Raw genomic sequence first — 21,473 nt, forward strand, 5'->3', positions numbered from 1 at the left:
CTTCATGTAATTTATGGTGACTAACGTTAATTTCCCAACAAAATAGCACAAATTAGGTACAATTTATAATCAAATAAGTAAAACTAACCAATGACTATTGAATTTTCAAAAGGAATCATAGTACTAATTTATGAATTTACAAACACACTAAAAAAAATCAAACAACAACAACAAATAAAAAATAAAACAAAGATTCATAAAAATAAATACAAAAATTGAATAGAAACATAAACCCAGAAATTGAACCCATCATTAGAAATCAAACGGCAATAACAAATAAAAATAGAACATCATGAACAGAGACATAAACCCATAAATTGAAATCAGAATCATAAAAACAAATACCAAATTTGAATAGAAACATAAACCCAGAAATTAAAATCATAAACAGAAATCAAACAGCAATAACAAATAAAAAATAAAACATCATGAACAGAAGCATAAACCCAGAAATTAAAATCAGAATCATAAAAACAAATACCAAATTTGAATAGAAACATAAACCTAGAAATTGAAATCATGAACAGAAATCAAACACCAATAGCAAATAAAAAATAGAACATCATAAAAAGAGACATAAACCGAGAAATTGAAATCAGAATCATAAAAACAAATACCAAAATTTTTTAACCGTACCCTAACTCAAAAATTTTAAACAACCAAGTAAACCGAATAAAATCACTAATTGAGTGAAATAAGTAGAACAAAAAAACAATTGACTGATTTTAACGAAACAAAATTATACAGCAAAACATAAAGAGATAAAAAATGAGCTAAATGAAACAAGTTTATACCTGAGGTTGAGGCTCCATTGAAACTCTTGAAGTGTAGTGATGAAGGGGGAGACCGAGCATCACGACGCTGACGACGATGCTGGCTCTCTGAGACACATGCCACCACTACCTGCTGAGGACGACGGCACTGATCAGTGAGAACGACAACGCTGAACGGCGACGGAATGATGCGGTGCACGATGACACTCTGATGTTGAAAAGAAAATTCTCAAATAAATTGGCAGTAGACGTGGGTTCTGTGAAAAGAGAAGAGAAAGAGAGGCTGATGGTAGTGGGTAGGGATTGTTGTTGATGGCAATGGGTTCTGTGAAAAGGGAAGAGAAAGAGAGTAAAGAGTGTGTTAGTGGGTTTGGTCACTGAGTGAAGGTAGCAAATGTAGGTTCCCTAAATGAATTTTAAAAATATTTGTAGTAAAGGTAAAAATTTAATAATTATTATTAAACCCTATATGAGTTATATATAAATTATTTATTGTGTTCATCACAAAAGCTCAAAACACTTGAGCTTACTAAAAACAAACCCTGCCTTAGAAATTGATTTCAAACTATATTCTAAAGTGGTCATACACGTCAAAGAAGCTTCTTTCTTAAACTTATATTAACACTACGGTCTATGGTGGAGGTTATAATACACCCTTATTATTTAGAATTTTAAAACTCCATGATATTTTATTTAAAAAACCTTTATGAAAATTTTATTTTAACTCTCCTTTTCATTTTTATTTTTTTTAAATCCCCATTCATTCTTTTATCTAAAATGTAAAAATCTTAAATTTTAACTACTGTTATAATTTATTGAATAAATGCCCCCTCAGTCACACCTACACGCTGTCTTTCAAGTTGTTGTCTATCCACCACATCTATTTCAACATACCTCCTGCTCTTTCTTTTTCATCATTGTGTCACTGCTCTGCAGTATTAATGTTGGTAAAAACAAAAAGTTCCAACAAACCCAGAAACCCACAACGGCGGCTGCGACGACAGCAAACGTAACTAACGACAAACTCCACCACCCGAAAATGAGCATGCCATAAAATCACTGGCAATCCCTCAAGCTATGACGTCTGTGATAACAATAACGTCCCGACAACTACGATCAATAACTATACCAAGTTATATTCCTCTCACAATTTCAAACCATAACCAATTTAAAAAATTAGAACTCATTGATTCAAAGAAAATCTGTTGATAATTTACAAATAATTTTGGAAAGAACAAAATTGATTTGGGCATTGTTCTGGGCAAATAAGATCATAACGGACTAACAATTAAGTAAGAATCCGACGTTACGAAATAATGTCGGGAACGTCATAATGACTGTACCACTAAAGCCAAAACTGCCAAATCCTGAAAGTAGTAACGCGACATAAAAGCAGTAGAGACTGGGAAAACGGCATCCCCAAAGGGCAAGTATAAAGAGAAGAATACGCAGCAGGTAAAGACACATGTTCCATATCACCAAAAAGTACTACTGACTTTAGCATTGGAGTCTTTTACAGGTTGTCCACCCGGCCTGGTTCTGTACATGCTAACGTCAGGATTTCAGACCTTCTCACCTCACCAGTTCGTAAACTCACCTCAGGTATGAACATTTGGCGCCATGTATGGGAAAATCCTACTTTACCAAGAATCATGGCCGAACATCGAATTCACTCCATAATCAATTTAGAAACTCCATTGAAGGGCCAACACTGGGAGGACAGATACGAGACTAATGTTACACCAAGTCAAGAAGAATCTCCCCCCAACTATGAAAATCTAGATCCCTTAACCCAGAAATCCGTTACACAGAAGTTTGTCATTTCGCTGGCCTTGGAGCTGACTATCACCATGCCATGTAGGGAATGCGATATCGGGTACAAGAGTTGGAGTGCTACCAATTGGAACATGAACAACGGTTGGCTGAGCGCTCATTGTCTAGACAGTCTTGTTCTTGAAGTCGTCTAGCCAGGGAACGCGAAGAGCACAATCCCGGAAACCATGAACAAGCGCGAGACCACCGGCAGAGCTCACGCTCACCCCAACATCAAAGAAATGAGAGGAGGTAACCACGACGGCGTGTCGATTCTCAGAAAGCAGATAGGCGGGTGCGAAAAAATCATGATCTGCCCAATCTAAAAGAGGACAAACTGTACAGAAGAGTCCTAGCCCTAAAAGGCACAGGGAGTCTCGAGAACACGTGATAATGGGTCAAACCCCATTCGCTTCCCACGTTCTTTAGGTTCGATTGCTAAAATATTTTGACAAGCCTACTGATTTGAAGTATTATGGAAAAATGGATCCTTAGGAGCACATTGATGCCTTTGAGGCAAGGATGAACTTAGAAGGAGTCGAAGACGCAATTCGATGCAAAGTTTTTTTGGTCAGTTTGTCGAGACCAACTATGGCGTGGTTTAACACGCTACCCTTCGGATTGATCTCCTCCTTTGTTGACATTAAGGTCAAGTTTTTGGCCCACTTTACCGCCAGAAGGACCCAAGAAAAGCACCCAATTCCCTATTAGGGTGGAATAAAGGGTAGGTGAGAGCATCCAAGATTACCTGGACCGATTCAACAAAACACTCTTGGAGGTAAACACTCAAACCCCAAAGGTCGTGTGTCTGTGCTTGATTACTGGATTGCTGGAAGGAGACTTCCATAGGCACCTGACTTCCAAAGATATAAAGTCCATGGAGGAAATTCATCAGATCGCTTTGGAGTACATGCGAGATGAAGACGTTTCAAAGGTGGTCTCCACAAAAAGGAAGAACCTAGCGTCATTTCCCCAAAAAGGCAAAAGCTCGGGGCAAACCTCATAACCAAAACTACCAACTCCACGAGTCAGAAAGTTCTGCTCCTACACTCCTTTAGTAGCCTTACTTGCCGAGGTATATCAGTAAGTTTCTCATCGAGGTATATTACCAAAAGCAAGACAGATTCGACCCAGAGCCTCATTAAACAAGTCTCAGTATTGTGATTACCACAAATCCTATGGTCACAAGATTGAGAATTGCATTGAAAGATGCTTTGGAACAAGCAATTAAAGATGGAAAGCTTCCCAAATCCATCCAGCACGTACGACCACCTAGACGACGTAACGAGGACGAAGATCGGGAAACCAGAAACCCAAGGAACTCCAGATCCCCAGAAAACATAGAAGACACAACTTAGGTTGTGGTCAATGTGGTTGTTGGAAGGAATGGGTTGCCGAGATCCAACAATACTGTAAAAAAGGACGTCAAAGTCACGACCTCTGAAGTTTTCAAAGTAACTAGCATTCCAGCAATATAGTTCTCGGCAAAGAATTTCCAAATCGCCACATCAGATGATGATGAGCCCTTGGTATCATTGCCAGGTTGGGTAATGGCATCATGAAGAGGATCCTCGTTGACACGGTCGCAAATTCAAACCTTCTCTTCAGAAATGCATTCGATGCCCTGTGGTTAAAGGATCAACATTTGAAGCCTCGTCTCCTAGGGGTTATTAGACTTGGAGATCACTATATCAAACCTGATGGAGATGTGGACCTCCTTTTCACTATAGAGGAAGGTGTTAATATAAGGGCAATATAGGCTGAGTTCATCGTTCTTCAAGATTCTATAGCTTACAATGTAATCTTGGAGAAAAAGACGCTCAATGATCAATGTGTTTTCATCTCAACAAAATTTTTGGTCATAAAGTTCTTGACGGCAAAAAATCGGGTTGTAACGGTTTGAGGAGATTAGGTGTCTGCAGTTAAATGCAATAAGGCTAGCTTTACACTCCGGGATAAAGCTAAGGAATCCACGGGGGTGTTCCTTATTGACCTAGACTCCCGAATCCAAGAGAAATCGAGGTCGGAGCCCAATGGAGAGCTGGAGAGATTTCAAATCGGGGATGAGCCAGAAAGTACACTATGATTAATAAGGAATTACCTTATCCCTTGAAATCAGAACTTCAAAATTTCTTGAGAGGTAATATAGATTTATTTGCTTAGGAACCTGCCGACATGCTCGAAATTGATCCAATATTCATGTCCCATCAGCTAGCTATTAACCTCGAGTTTAAGCCGATTGCGCAACGATGTCGGAAGATCTTGCCTGACATGGCAGCCGAGGTTAAAAGCCAAGTTCAGGGGTTATTGGATGCCAGGTTTATCCGTGAGTTAACTTATTCAACATGGTTGTCAAATGTGGTAATGGTAAAAAAGTCTAATGGAAAATGACGAATGTGCATAGACTATACAGATTTAAACAAAGCCTACCCAAAACACTGCTTTTTTACCTAACACAAACAATATGATTGCCTCCTCCTTGGGATATTGAATACTAAGCTTCCTAGATGCTTATAGTGGATATAATCAAATCCCGATGCATAAATCTGACGAAGACAAAACAGCTTTCATCACCCTAAGGAGATTTATTACTACACTGTAATGCCTTTTGGTTTAAAAAATACAGAGGCAACATATCAAACATCAATAGCAAAAATTTTCAAGCAACAGATTGAGAAGAATATGGAGGTCTAAATCAATGATATGCTGATAAAAACAAAGATTCTGAGCTGATCGATGACCTGAAGGAAGTTTTTTATTGCCTCCAATTTCACACGATGAGGTTGAATCCAACAAAGTATGTATTTAGAGTTTGGGGAGATAAATTTTTAGGATTCATGGTTACCCAAAGGGGGCATGGAGGCTAATCCTGAGAAGTGTCAGGCAATTTTAGACATGTCGAGTCCTCGGAATCTTAAAGAGGTTCAAAGACTCACAAGTCGATTGGCTGCACCATCAAGGTTCTTGGGAGATTCCGCGATTAAGGCCAAACCATTTTTTAATTTGATAAGAAAAGATGTTGACTTTTTTTGGACATGAGTGTGAGACCGCCTTTCAATATTTTAAAAATTTGCTCTCATTTCCTCCTATTTTGGCAAAACCCGAACACGACCAGCCTTTGTTCTTGTATTTATCCGTAACCAAATAAACTTTGGCTTTGGCCTTAGTTTTAGAGGATTAGGATAAACATTAGTGTCTAGTATACATTGTTAGCAAGGTTCTTCAGGACCTGAGCTACGATATACAAAATTTGAAAAACTTACTTTTGCATTACTTACCTCGGCCGGTCGGTGATGCCAATATTTCCAAAGTTACCTGGTAATAGTGCGAACTGACAAATCAATAAAAAAGATTTTACAAAAACCCGACCTAGCAGGTCTGATGATGAGTTGGTCTATTGAACTATCTTAATTTGATGTGCGCTATGAACCATGCTCAGCCATTAAGGCTAAAGTGATGGTTGATTTCCTAGCTGAGATGACGCACCCAGACTCCAACGTACCGATATAGGAGCTTCCAATGTCTATTGTGGGGGAGCTGGCCTCATCTTAACCAAGGAAAATGACATAGTGATCGAAGCCTCTATTAAATTTGACTTCCCTATCTCAAATAATTAGGCTGAGTATGAGACCTTGCTTGCAGGATTGGCGTTGGCTCAGGATTTCAGAGCTACAAAAGTAACCATATTTAGCAATTCACAGTTAGTGACCTCCCAAGTTAAGGGGGAATATCAGGCACAGAATCCGCTATTGCAACAGTACTTGAAAAAAGTACAACAAGAGGTACAATCCTTTGATTCTTTTTTAATCAAGCATGTGCCTAGAAAACAGAATATATGGGCTGATGTGTTATCCAAACTCACAAGCACTAAGCCCATAACAGAGAATCGTAATCTGATATAGGAGGTGCTTACAAAGCGCATTATGACAAAGCCCGATGTTCCGACTTTCTGTTCATCCAGTTTTGACACTTGGATGGACCCGATTTGTGCATACTTAGAACACGGGACCATACCTAGTGATCCTAAGGAAGCAAAAAAATTACAACTTAAAGCGGCCAAATATACCATGATAAATAGATAGCTGTACAGAAGGGTAGTGTCCCAACCATTATTGAAGTGTTTAAATGACCAAAAAACGATGTATGTGTTGCAGGAGGTTCATGAGAGTTGTTGTGGACATAATTTAGGAGGAAAGTCATTGGCAAAATGTCATATGAGCCGGATACTATTGGCCCACTCTCATCAAAGATGCCATAGAGTATGTGAAAAAATGTGACAAATGTCATCAGCATGGCAACCTCCACCAAGCATCTCTCCATGAGTTCGTATCTGTCATCCCGACATAGCCATTTGCCAAGTAGGACTTGGACCTATTGGGACATTTTCCACAAGGACCGGCCAGGTAAAATATCTTATAGTTGTTATAGACTATTTTACCGAGTGGATTGAAGCCACACACCTGTCTAGTATTAGTTCCGCTCAATGTTGGAAGTTCGTTTGGAAAGCAATTATTGCAAGATTTGGAATCCCTGAGTCCATTATCACGGATAATGATACCCAATTCACAAACTCTAGGTTTCAAAAATTAGTGTCATGCTTAGGGATCTGACAAATATTTGTCTCGGTGGAATACTCGCAGGCAAATGAACAAGCCGAAGCTACCAAGAAGGTGATTTTGAATGGGTTGAAGAAAAAATTGGATGAGCACCTGAGCTCTTGAACTTACGAGGTGTGGTCAGTGCTGTGGTCATACCAAACTACAGTGCACTCCACTACCAACGAGACACCTTTCAGACTTACTTATAGCAAAGTGGTAATAATTCCGGTAGAACTCGGGAAGCCAAGCCCAAGAATACTTTTGGGAACCTCGGTAACTCATGAGAGCTTGGGACTAATTGACAAAGTCAGGGGTATGGCTAATTTAACAGAGCAAGCTTTGAAGCAAAAGGTGACCAAGAGGTACAATAAAAAGGTCCGACCTAGAAGTTTTCAAGCAGGGGATCTAGTTCTAAGGCAAGCCGATGTCGGAGTACTAGGAACACGAGGTAAGCTAGCCCCCAACCTAAAAAGGGCCCTTTAGAGTGAAAGAAGCACTAGAAAAATGCACATAAAAGTTAGAAACCATGGATGGTTCCAAAATTTTGAGAAGTTGGAATGCAACCCATTTGAAAAGGTATTATTCTTAGGAAATGTTGGAAGTTTTTGGAAATTTTCCTTTATTTTTCTTTGTTAAGTAGAATAAGGGCACTATTTTCCTAGGAATCTAGATTTTAATGAGGCCCTACTTGTATTTGGCAAAAGGAACTTTCTTTACAACTTTATACCTCAAATAAGTATACCTCGAATAAGCATTTTAATTATTAATTTCTTTTGTGAATCCTATGATAAATTCATGTTATGCATTAAATATCCCCTTATTCGTTTAAAGTTGAAATTGAACTGAAACTAGAGTTTAAAATAAAACGATCTAACGAAGAAGGATATATAGCAAGCAGTGAAACAATAAAACGTTAACAGTCATAAGTTAATCCCGAGTATAATGAGAACACACAAAGCCAAATCCCAAAGAAACGACGGGAGAAGGTGTCACAAAAGTACCACAGTTCACAATTACCAAGTTCAAAATACTTAGGAAAATAAGTTGCAAATCATGCTTATAATATTGAAACAACCTTTTCATCCACCACCTTCTTAAAGATATCGACTTCGAAAACGTCCAAGTTGAGAGCCTTCAATTTGATTTGGTCAAAGATGTTCTTCTCAGCATCAAAAATGCCATCAACAGTCGCATGTTCAGCCTTTCTAATTGAGAGATCGAGCTCCTTAATTTTCTTCATTTGCTCAGAAACTTGTTTTTTCAGTGCTCCTTCTTTTGATTCAGAAGCAGCTTTGTCTTCCTTCAAACCCTTTACCTTGTTCTCTAGGGAAGTTTGCTTACCTTGAAGGTCAGTAATTGAGTTGTTTAGCTTCTAAATTTGGGTATTTGCCTTAACAATTATTTTGTTCATCGAGAGGAACTCTGAGCGAAGACTCGAGATCTCCACCTCTATGTCTCGGACATAAGTCGCAGAGCGCAAGAGCATCCTCTGAACTCAGGGAAGGGTATCCTCCAGAGACATCTTGGCAAGACTACCCCTGGTGTCCTTGTCCATAAAATGCTGATCCAAAAATTCGAGAGCTCAGAACCCCTTATCCAATACATGCTTGAAGGAGGTAGGGAATGAAGCAGCAACATCATCTTTTCCAACATTCTTTAGCTTTTTCCTGGCTGGGGAGTTGGTGGAAGAGTCTCCTTCCAATATGTGGACTTCAAGACCTTACCATTCCTCACTCTCTTCAACCCTTCGGGTTGTGGTTGACGGCTAACAGTGGCAGAAGAGGAAATTTTGTCACCACCAGCCATGATTAGAGGTTGGGTCGTTAATCTTTTCTTCATTTCTGCAATGGCAGCAAGTCCCCTAGCTATATCAACTGGAAAACAAAGTAGAAGGAAATCCATAAGATAGAGAAACCAAAAATGAACCAAAGCAAGAAATAAGGATATGAAAGACAGGAAGCTTACTAATAGCATTCCGAGCAGCTTGCTCGTTTATGAGGATGTCCCTCAAAACTAGAGGACACTCATTCCACAACATCATTAATAAATTGATACTAAGGAGTTCTTTGGCATTCACATCGGAAACTCATATTTTCGGTGAGGAGACATTATAGTTCTAATAGAGATTAAATCTTTTGGCACCCTCCAAAGTTAGAAAGGAGGGAGTTGTGCCCTTTACCCTTTCAATCTTAAAAAAATAAATTTTGAATCAGTGGTAGGACTCCTCAAACAAAGTAAAAATTTTCCTATTAGGGACGCGTCAAAAAGAGACAAACCCTCGACCTTGGGATCTAAAGAGGATAGTGGGAGTGAAAAGTAGAAGAAAATCTTAAGAGCAGGCTCAATATCCAGAAATGAGCACAAAAGCTCAAAACCCTGGATAATGGCCTAAGAATTGGGATGGAGTTGTGAAGGAGCACATCCAATATGCGCTAGAAGACTTATTTCAAAATCGGTAAAAGGTAAGTGGACCCCAATCTGAGAAAATAAAGTCTCGTACATCCACAACCAATCCTGAACAGTATGACATGCTTGTTTATGTGGCATAGCTGATCTCTAAACCTCGGGATAGAGAAGATATAAAGGTTGTTTAAGTCAGAATCAACGATGATTTGAGCCTCCTTTAAATTGTCCATCTCTTCTTGAGTGATTGTGGAAGGCGTTCCTTTGACTTCCTTGGAAACTCAGGAATAAATATCCACCTCCAGCTTACTGTTCATTAAAAGGGGAGGATAGGGTCTCAGCGGATTGGCAGCACCGCCACACCCTCGACTCACAATGACCTTCTTCTTGGCGCTCTCATGAAAACCTATAGGAGCACCACCACTACTTTACCACCACTATGTTGAAGCAAAAAAGAAGGGGAAAACCCTACAAAATATAAATTCTATAGCTACAACTAGCTCAAAACACAACACGAGCAGCCAAACACAAAAAGAAAACTGCGAAGAGTGGGAGCAAATAGTAATCATCAACTATTTTGGAGAAATAGTGGTGCCCCTACTACATTGAGCCTAATTAAAGGCAACAAATATAAAGAAATGTGAGGGAAAGCTTTGAACAAACATCACCAGAAGAGGAAAAATAGAACAGGGGCAATCCTCCCTAGTAAAAACATAGAAAAGAGAAAGAAGAACCTTCACTAACCTTAATCAAAGACCTTTGAAAAATCCACTGAAAAGTACTGGTAATTCTCCCTAATGCAATAGAGAGTGCGACGGCAATGGAAAATGAGGCAGAATGTGACAACGATGGAAAATGAGGCCGAAAAAGAAATTTGAGCGAAAGACGCTCACCGAGAGAAGAAAGAGACTGCTTGTGACTGAAAAATAATTTGAAGAATGAGAAGTGATGGCAAATGAGGAAAGAGCAAATGGAATGTAGTGTGAAAATAAAAAGTTATTTAAATTCAAGTTAATGTTGCATTTATTGTTGGAGAGAGAAATAAAAAAGTAGGCTGACGATTCGTAGAACGAGGGAATTACAACTGCTCTAAAAGAAATTAAAAAAATGTTCAGTTTCTTTAATAAACTTCCAGAGTCCCAATTTAGAAACAGACCCAACTTCATAAACTCTTATACCCTTGACAAAAGAGCCAAGGTCTAGGAATCCGAGTTGGGGGCACTGTTCTGGGCAAATAAGATCATAACGGACTAACAATTAAGTAAGAATCTAATGTTACGAGATAATGCCGGGAACATCATAACGACTATACCACTAAAGCCAAAACCGTCAAATCCTGACAATAGTAACGCGATATAAAAGCATTAGAGGCTGGTAAAACAGCATCCCCAAAGGGTAGGTATAAAGGGAAGGATACATAGTAGGTAAAGACACTTGTTCCATATCACCAAAAAGCACTAATGACTTTAGTATCGGAGTATTTTGCAGGTTGCTCACTCGGCCTGGTTCTGTGCATGCTAAAGTCAGAATTTCCAATCTTCTCACTTCACCAATTTGTAAACTCACCTCAGGTACGAACATGCATATAGCAATTGCAACAATGATTATCTGGAGATATGGAACGCCTGGAACTTGCTGATTTTTTAGAGTAAATCTTCATTGTCGGATGCCATTCACGCTGCTGCCATGGAGCTCGAGGAAGAAATGCAGAGGGAATTCTTAAGCTAATTACAATAGAATTATTTTGTGCCAATAAAACATTTAAAACAAAACCTCATTAGATTCAGTTTAGACTGTCCAAATATTTGACTCACCCTTATTATTTTCATTCCATTCCAATAAATAAATAAAATCACTAACTTAGGAAAAAACCTAAAAAAACAAACAAATTAAACAATTTAGATTTAGCCGAAACAAATTTAAAATATAAAAAATAATAATAAACAATAACTTTTCTTCAACTTTTTATATGGAGTTTCAGTGCTCTAAAATATATTAAGAGCAATGAATCGGGCGCCTAACATTATTTCTAAACTAACTTATTATCTTCCATTGCTCGTAGTCATGTAAGTTTAAGGAAAATTTACCAAAAGTACCTATTAGGAGTGTATATGGGACGGGTGAAATCGGATTTGTTCTAATTCAGTTCTGACCTTAAATATATACTGGATCTATTTTTTAGACCATAACCCGACCCTAAACTCAATAAAATCTAAACATTTTCGGGCTACAATTATACTGGGTCCAAAACGGGTGAAAATCAAGCCTTTAAAAGCTTTAACAATAATTTATAAAGAAACTTATTTATAAAGAAGAAACTTGTTACCGAGAAGTTGATATCTATATTTGAACTTGAATTTGTCCATAAATTCTAATTTGATGCTTCTTTAATCTATTTTAGTATTTTCTAATTCAACAAGTGTCATAAAAATAAAACAATAAGCTTATAATTAATATAACATAAAATTGGAATTAATTTAAAACATATATACATTTTCTAGTTTTCTCAGGGTGCACATGGGTCGGGTGAAGCCGGATTCGCCTTGACCCGGACCGGACCCTAAATAATAACCGGGTCTATTGTTGAGACTCGTATCCGACTCTAGACCCGGTAAAATCACACCAAATTAGTCCCTAAATTGTTCGGGTCCGGGCCAGATCTTTGAATCAGGCCGGGCCATGTTCACCCCTAGTACCTATGAAGTTTATGAACATTGATAAAAGTACCCATAAACTAAGGAAATTAACGTTGTACCCATGAAAGATGGGTTCCGTACGACAAAAGTATCAAAATCCTAATTTTTTTTAATAAAATTTCCAAACTACCCCACCTTCAACCTCAACTCACTTTTTCAACCTACACCTTTAAAACCTTTGCCATGGAGTCCGAAACTACTCCTATAACAGATCAGGCCAAAATCAATGGTGGTAGTGGTGAGGATTGGACCTCAACCAGTTCAATCATAAGTTTATAATCTATACCCAAACTAAATCAATCAAACACCAAAAAATACTCAAAACAAAAAAAATTTCAAATCTATTCATCCAATTTCAATTCACTTTAGCAAAACTAGAAGCAAAAACAACCATCAACCATCGAAAATCAACAAATCCATTCATCCAATTTGAAATTTACTTCAGCAAAAATCAGAAGCAGAAGTAGCCATCAAACGAATCTTCTGTAAATCAGTCTCTGCTTTCATAAAAAATAGAAGAAGATTTAAAAAAAATTAGAACAGTATCTTTTTAGTAATAACTAAATCAATTTATGAAAAGAAGAAAAATAAAATAAAAATGTTAAGAAAAAAGAGAAATACATTTTTCTTTGCCGACTGTAACATCGTCAACGACAGAATCTCCATCAGCAGCGCCACCTCCCTTTTTTCTCCGATTTCTTTTTACTTAACCCTCTTTCTGCATGCAGCAGCGCCACGACCCGTCTCTCTTCTCAGGCGCGTGACGACGGTGTTCTTCTCAACTGGGACAAGCGCGCCATGGCGATGTTCTCCTCAGGTTGGGTCACAGGTGCACGACGAAGGTGTTGTAGTCACCTTGAGAATGAGAGGGGGAAGCAGTGAGAGGGGAGATTGGTGATGACGGGTAGGTGGGTGGCGGACGGTGGTGAGAAAGTAGGAAGAGAGTTCTGTGACTCTGTGAGGGTTTTTGAGAGAGGGAGAAGTGAGGAGATAGGAAGAAGTGAGAAGAGAGGGAGTGACGGTAGAATGAGGTTATGGTGTGGTAGTTTAGGAATTTTATTAAAAAATCAATAAAAAATTAGAGTTTGGATACTTTTGTCGTATAGAACCCATCTTTCATGGGTACAATGTTAATTTCCTTAATTTATGGATACTTTTGTCCGCGTTTGTAAACTTTATGGGTTCTTTTGGTAATTTTTCCTAATTTTTTACTATTCTAGATTTATATAAGTTATTTTTTTAATTTCTAAAGATGATAGTTTTAAAAAATTTGTTGAATTCTCTAAAAAATTTTAAGATGAAAAAAGACTTACAATCTCTATTATTAGATTTGATTATGATAGTAAAATTTTTTAACTTAGATTTTGAATTTTTTTTAAAAGAAAACACCATTGTTTGTGACTTCTCAATTCCTAAAACACTCCAACAAAAATAAGGTTGTTGAAATAAAAAAATATAAATTTGCAAGAAATGGAAAGAACAACAATGCTTTTAGAAAACAAAAATTTTCTATAACTAAGTGATTTACCCAATTAAATCAAACCAAGTTGTATAACCTTCTCCTTCTTCTTCTTCTTCTTCTTCTCATCATTTTCTTTCGTTATCGTCGTTGTTATTATCATCATCGCTGCCACCTCCTCTTTTTCCTCCTCCCTCCTTTTAATTCGAATTTTTTTTCCTCCTTCCTTTTCCTCCTCCATCGCCGTCGTCGTCGTCGTCATCGTTATCGTCACAGTGATTCTTTTTCTCCTTCATTCTTTTTCGCTGCAATGTAAGATTTTAATCCAATAAATGTACATTCAAGTCTAATATGAGAAGCAATACTTCTAAAAGAAGAAGTAAGAGCAACAGAAAAAGAAAGAAAGAAAGAAGAATAAAAACAAAAAAAAGAAACATACAGCGTTAAAGACAAGATTAATCTATATTTTTATAGCAAAATTTCGGTGTTAAAATTAAGAAATTCGGTGCTATTTTTGTTTATGGCAAGAATTCAATTCAATAAGTATAAACCTATATTCATTCAACTAAATAAGATTGTAATACAGTACAAACATGTTCATTCAAATCTAATATGAGAAGCAATACTCCTAAAAGAAGAAGTAAGAGAAACATAAAAGAAAGAAAGAAAGATATAAAGAAAGAATAACAAAAGTAAAAAAATGCAGCATTAAAGAAGATATTTCAGTATTATTCTTTAGAATTTCGATGTTATTTTTTAATAAATTTTGCATAACTCAAAACACCTCCTCTCCTTTTTTTTCTCTTCCTTATCATCATCATTTTCTTCTACCTTTTTTTTTTTATTTCAACTTTTCATAATTCTTCTTATTTTACCCTCATAATAAGAATAAAAAAAAAAAAATCAAACAAAAAATAAAAAACAAAAAAATGCAACATTAAAAAAAGATATTTTTGTATTTTGTAACAAAATTTTGGAATTAAAATTATGAATTTTTATGCTATTTTTATTTATGGTAAGAATTTAATCCAATAAATATAAACATATATTCATTCAACTAAATAATATTTCAAAACTCTCTTTCCACCTCATCTTCGTCCTCCTACCTTTTTTCTTCTTCTTTCACAATTTTATTTCACCTATTTAGTGTTACAGTTAAAAAATTTTAGTATTAAAATTAAGAAACTTTTATGTCAAGGTAAAAAAAATTTAGTATTATTTTATGATAAATTTTACATAACTTAAAACTCCTCATCCTCTTTTTTTTTTTTTTTTGTTTTGGTTTTTAGTGCAGTAAAAGTAAAGTAATAAAAAAATGATGACAAAAAAAATTGTAAACAAAAAGAAAAAATACGAAAAAGAAAAAAAATGTAAAAAAGAAGAAAAATACAAATAAGAAACATGAGATATGAAAAGATAATGTATTTACACACGTTAACAATGAAGTTAATTTTTGTTAAATTTAAATTAATTTAGTTAAATTTAATTATCAAAAACATTTAGATATATAATATCATTCATTAAAACAGCGATTATCTTAAAGCATTTTGAGATGAGACACTAAATATAATATCTCAATTCAAATTAAAATCTTTATTAGATCTATCATCATATTAACTCCTTATAAGATATGGGCATGAGGAAAATCCAATATATCATATTTTCATGTTTTCGATTTACATTATTTTGTACTTTATACAAAAGACAAATTTACTTAGTCTAATCCCAAATCATATATGATATGTTGTTTCTTTTTTTTTTTTGTCGGTGTCCAAAATTTATAGCATATACAACAAAAAGATACAATATGTTGAAGAAAAAAAAAAATAAGAGGATACAATCTCAAAAAACTATATATCTAAAATTTAAAGAGCCAAAAAATAATTTCAAAAAAAAAAATTGAGAGACTTTGAAAATAAGATGGATCATCTAAATAAATAGCAACACAATAAGTTTCTCTAATACAATTGGTTCATTTGAATCGAACTTTCCAAAATCACTACCATTTTATTGTACTTCACCTTCACACCTAAATTATAAATTATGAGCGTACTTAGTTTTTTATTAGAGTATATACCTATTTTGATCCTCAAAAAATTTTAGATTAGACATTTTAGTCTCTAATTAAAATTAATTATTCGATTGGTCTCTAACAATTAACTCCATCAGTCACTTAAGTCTTTTACTCTATCAACTCTAATGGAGGATAAAATAGTCCCGACAACTTTAACATGGGGACAAAATGGTCCTGATCTCCTCTGTTTGGAAATGACATTATTCTTTCCCAATTTCCATCATATCTCGCATAACACTAACAGTCTAATACTGTAACATCAAGTTACACAAGACATACTCTATAACTTTAATGTTCACAAGAAAAAAAATCCTCAACTTGTTCTCAACCAATTCATACTCAGGAAACTAATGACTATATCTTTCAACTACTTGTCGTCTTCGATGGATCTCATGAATCTAGACAGCAAGTCTGATTTGTTAAGATCTGTCGTCGTCGTTGCCATCTCCCTCCTCCTCTGCCCTATCATTTCCATGACCACATTGTCCACCACTCCAATCGCTTCCTTCAACTTCTTCTCCGAACCAATGTTCAGTAATCATTTCAGTTTTCATATGAGCGGCAACGGTGACATTACTCATTGTACTGATAACTTGGATGCGAGGTCGAAGCTGTCTGCCAATTTGGACTCTGGGAAAGAAGGAATGAAACATTCGGTGTCTATTTCAAATGAGAATTTACATATGATGTCGAAGAAGAATTTTCTCATGATGTCATAATGTCCAACAATTTATATTGCTTGCCAGAGAGTGGAGAAAGGTGTGTCCTTGGGGTAGTTGTGGAACTTGGTGTTGAGGATGTCGTAGACGTTGTCGGGGTTGGAGGTAATGTTATCGAAGACGTGGAAGTTGATGCATCTGGTGGGTGAAGTGCAGAGGAGGCGGATGTACCAGTCACAAAGATTTAGGAAGTGTGTGGTCCATGACATGTTGAGGTAGGTGCGACACATGTGACAATTATACCATAGCTTAATCTTGGAGCTAAAGAGGAAGATGGAAAAGAAGATTGTGAACGTGAAGAAGGAGAGTATGAATGTTAGGGTTATGCGAGATATGATAAAAATTGGGGAAGAATAATGTCGTTTTTGAATAAAGGGGTCATGGATAATTTTGTTTCTTGTTAGAGTTGTCAGGGATCATTTTGTCTCCTATTAGAGTTGTCAGAGACCATTTTGTCTTCCGTTAGAGTTGACGGAACTAAAGACCTAAGTGACTGACGGAATTAATTGTTAGATACCAATCGAGTAATTAATTTTAGTTGGCGACTAAAGTATCTGGTTCAAAATTCTTTTGAGGATCAAAATAGGTATATACTCTTTCTTTTTATTATGCCACGTTAGAATTGACAATACACAAGTAAATTTTATTTATTGGATATATACTATCCAAAAAAGATAAATTATCAGGACATATAAAAGGAAGAGATATTATTTATTTAAATTTTATCGTATTAATAGACCTTTAAATACCACGATATGTATAATTATGTTCATTTTTCATTTATAAGTGTTAAATAACGTCCATTTGGAATTTAGAAAAAATGGTAGAAATGACATTGCATAACCATATCATGCACACTACAAGTCACCAAAAAAAAAAAAAATATCATGCATACTTCAAATGACTATACAAAGGTAGAAATGTTAAGTTTTAGCCACGGAAAACAAGTTCAAATTGTTATTGCAATAATAATATTGCATAACCATATCATTTGTTTTTATTCTATAAATAATTGTAAGTTTAAGAAATTTGATGAGTTGGATTTTGAGCTTGAAGGTGAAAATAAATATGGAAAAGATGATGCCAAATTTTGCAAAAGTATGAAAAGTGTTTTTAGATAATAACTATTTAAGCTTTATATGAAATGAAATATTAGTTTCAAAATATGTAGTGTCCCAAAAAAACAAAGGATCTAAGTTCCTTTTTTTTTTCCTCTCCTTGATATTTGTTCTTTTTCTTCTTCTTTTGCCATGATTTCTTTCCTTTACTATTGCTGTGCTTTCATCTTCTCTTCTTTATATTCTGTTATTTATAAAAATAAAAAATTTATGTTCTTTCAAATATTGATGTTTCATCCCCAAAAATATTTGTTATAAGAATGTTCTCTGTTTGGTTTTATAGTCTCTCCATTTCTGTTATATTTTTAAAAAATATATAACTTTTTGAAAAATTGTGATTAAAAATTGATTATCAAAACATTTATTTACCCAATATTTAATACAATTGTTATAGTGTATGCTAATTGAAAGTTATTTTATTTTTATTTACAAAATATAATTCATCGATAATAGAATCTGTGTCAAATCTTTCAGCAATCTTCTTCTCAATGTAAATCAAAAGACAATTAGCAAGCAATTCATCTTCCATTTTGTTTCTGAGTCTATTCTTCACAATATTCATAGCAGAGAAAGATCTCTCAGTTGTAGCAGTTGAAACAGGGAGAGTTAATACCAAGCGAATCAAACGATCAATCAAAGGGTATGTTAAAGACTTTCCTGTCTTCGTTAATCCTTGACATAACTCCGAAATTGTGCACAAGTTAGTTAATTCAACATGATTAGGAACATCAAGTTCATAATGTTGAGCTTGCATTCTAATGTGAAATTTCTCTTGGTCACTGAAGTCACCTGGATAAAACCGTTCTACTAATTCACATACTTTGTTGACACTGAAGAACTTATAATTATCTCTGGGATCTAAAGTTGAGCTTAAAGTAAGCAATTCCACCATATTATCATTGAATCTTCCATTAAGCTCTTGCAATTGTGTATCAATTACAGCCAGAAATAAATTAACACGGTAATGATGCTCTACTGAAATTTGATCAACAATTTTGCGAGTTCGGCCTCTTCTAGGAATATGCAATGCATTCATATCAGGAACTTCAACTTCATGTTTCTCACAAAATAATATTACTTCTTTTATGAAAGCCTCCCAACTTGATTCTCTCATTCTTTGGATTAAAGTCTTCGTAGTAGAAACCAGAGTTAAAGCATTCAATATGTCTTGATTTTTTCATTTTTTTTTTTTAAAAGCTGGGGGGGCCCAGGCCTCTACTTGCCCCCCCATGTATCCGTCCCTGTCTATATCCTTAGTTCTACCACCTTCACTTAAGAATTTTATTTAGTATTTTTCTGAATAGTTGAAATATCATTTTTCTTTTAGAAAAGGCAATTCAAAGACACACTAGACTTTTTATTATTCAAAAAATGTTTTTATTATTTTATTAAATTTATGAAAAATACTGCGTATTAATCTTTACAAGAAATATGTATACAAAAATACATATTTAACATTTAAAAGAATTCTTCAACCTTAATCGGTTATTTGCAATAGTTTCATCACTATGCCTATCAAGAACTTTGTCTATATGCTTAGATTGAGCCATTAAATCATCACAAGATTTCACACATAAATTATGGGGAGAATTAGGAATAGAACCCTCGTGACATACAAATGCACAATTTACCCCATTATTTACTTTCTTCCAGTTACTAAATCCTAACTCTGAAAATGCATTTTTTCCATCATTGCGAGCACCATAATGTTTACCAAACAAGTAGCAAGGCAAACAATAAGCAGCATCTTTTTCTGGTGAATATTCTAACCAACTTGGAAATTTCTTAAACCAAGAAGATTGAAAATATCGACGGTGATTGTTATTACCAGAAGCTGGATAGCTAATATTTGTTGGTTGGTATGGCCCAGCTATTATGTATGCTCTACGAATTTTATCACGTTCATTGACATTATACTGCCAAATTGGACGTCGCTTTCCTGGATCCCTTTCTAGTAAAGAGATATCAACATCTCTTTCTAATCTTGGTACTTTGGTTTCATGTTGATATGTATTTTGAGTAAGATTAGAGAGCTCACTTACTTGACCTTCTTGTGAAATAGGATTAGAAGGTTGACTTGTTTGAACTCCAACATTATCAATAACGATTTTCCGCTTCCAACGCTTCTATTTTTTTATTTTCTCGATTTTTTCCGTTGTTTTTACTTTTAGGGCTTTCCCTTTCCATTTTCATTTTCCTCTAAATCGCTTTCAAATGCTCGCTTCTCGTTTCGTTTTTGCAATAATTGTTCGCTCTCTCTCTGTCTTGATCCGTTGAATCTCAATCCCTGATTCGTTCTCTCTGTCAATCGCATGCTCAACACGCATGTTCCTTCTTGGTTAATTGATAATGGATACCTGATTTTGAATGTTGTTTTGTGTGTTTTTTTGGGGTTGACTTTACTGTGGAATGAAGATTGATCTACATTTTCTCTTTATTTTTATTTGTTTATATATTTATTTTTGGTTCTTGGTTCCTGTCAATGCTTTAGCTAGTGCGAGTGGGTTCTGTGTTGTTTTCTCTGAAGCTGTGTTGGGATGGATGGAGTGAGATTTCTTATTAATCTGAATCCGGAAATTTGTTCTATATATTTTGTTAAAAATAGTAAGCTGATTTAACTGGGTTTGAGGGGGAGGGGGTTGTCTTCTCCAGATGTTGAGGGTTGATTTGATTTGCTTGTTCACTATTTTATCTGTATTATGTAATTTGCCAGCTGTGGTGGACGATATAGATCGCGTCATTGCTTGTTGCTAAGTTGAATGAGATAGTTAACATTCGCTTTTTTGATTGTGTTAGATGAAGCATCCGCAGCACATGGCACGGAGAAAGGGATTGCTGGGCTACTTGATGATTCGAAAGGTAAGATGTTGATATATGTCAGAATTGAAGTTAAAGCTAACAGCTAGTTGAGTTGCCCTCATTTATACATTGTGTGGTAGCTGTTGGTGTTGACACAAAGCTGGTTTCACTTTCAGATCAAGTTTCATCGGACAGCAGCATCCCATTATCCCCGCAGTGGCTTTATTCCAAACCTGTTGACTCAAAAGCAACTGCCAACCCAGTGGGGGTATGTAATACTCACTGCTTCTTTGGATTTGAATTTCATGGTGTAGATTCGTTTTTCCTCTGGTAAAATATATTGCTATCTGGTGGAGTTTGCTGTTGCTTTGCTTTATCATGTTGGAGAGTAAAGAATAAACATGTCAGTTTTGTTCACGGAAATATTTTTTCTCCCCTCGGTCACATTGAATTTTATAACATTGCATTTTCTTGTATTGTTTTGTAAATTGATCTTATCTATTATGCAATTTATTGTACATCAAGGGGTCAAGGGGGAATGTATAGTAGAGCTGTGGCTGGTAGTTTGACATGTGTCTGTATGGTATTTGTAAGAGCATCAGAGTGGTTAAGTGATGAATAAGTGGTCTTTTCAATAATTCAATCACAAAATATTTGAAGAAAAATATGATTTTCTCTTTTGGATTTTCCTGCCTAGTGTAAAAGGTTTTGTATCTGTTGTGTCTTTTGAAGGCAAAATGGATTGTTAGTCAATCTCAAGACCCTGTTTGATTTTTTATTCAATGTAACAGCTAAGCTTTTGTTTTCATTTTGACCTGGTATGAATGTTGAAAGACAAAGCAATGGTGATGTGTCTTAATTCTTAAGATTTTTCAGATTCTCCAATTATTTTCTTTGGCTGATGAGGCAGTTTCTCAAATTCTTATTGAAAATGATTGCGTGTTCAATTATCATATCAAGAATTGTTGTGTTATATATTTGTAAAGAGTGATATTTCTATATTAGAAAATAATAACATAACG

The 21,473-nt window shown here is 35.4% G+C and overlaps 1 protein-coding gene across 1 annotated transcript in view; it reads left to right on the forward strand.

Moving 5' to 3' along the window:
- LOC107647386 overlaps positions 16,534 to 21,473 on the forward strand; it is a gene marked incomplete in the record, with an annotated part of 11,052 nt that continues 6,112 nt past the window's right edge. Inside the window, 4 exon segments of the mRNA XM_021105646.1 lie at positions 16,534 to 16,675; positions 18,220 to 18,311; positions 20,421 to 20,511; positions 20,628 to 20,719. Of these exon segments, the coding sequence (XP_020961305.1) occupies positions 16,534 to 16,675; positions 18,220 to 18,311; positions 20,421 to 20,511; positions 20,628 to 20,719 (417 nt within the window).

The sequence above is a fragment of the Arachis ipaensis genome, chromosome B06 (assembly GCF_000816755.2).
Source record: "Arachis ipaensis cultivar K30076 chromosome B06, Araip1.1, whole genome shotgun sequence".
In the NCBI taxonomy this organism is placed as follows: Eukaryota; Viridiplantae; Streptophyta; class Magnoliopsida; order Fabales; family Fabaceae; genus Arachis; species Arachis ipaensis.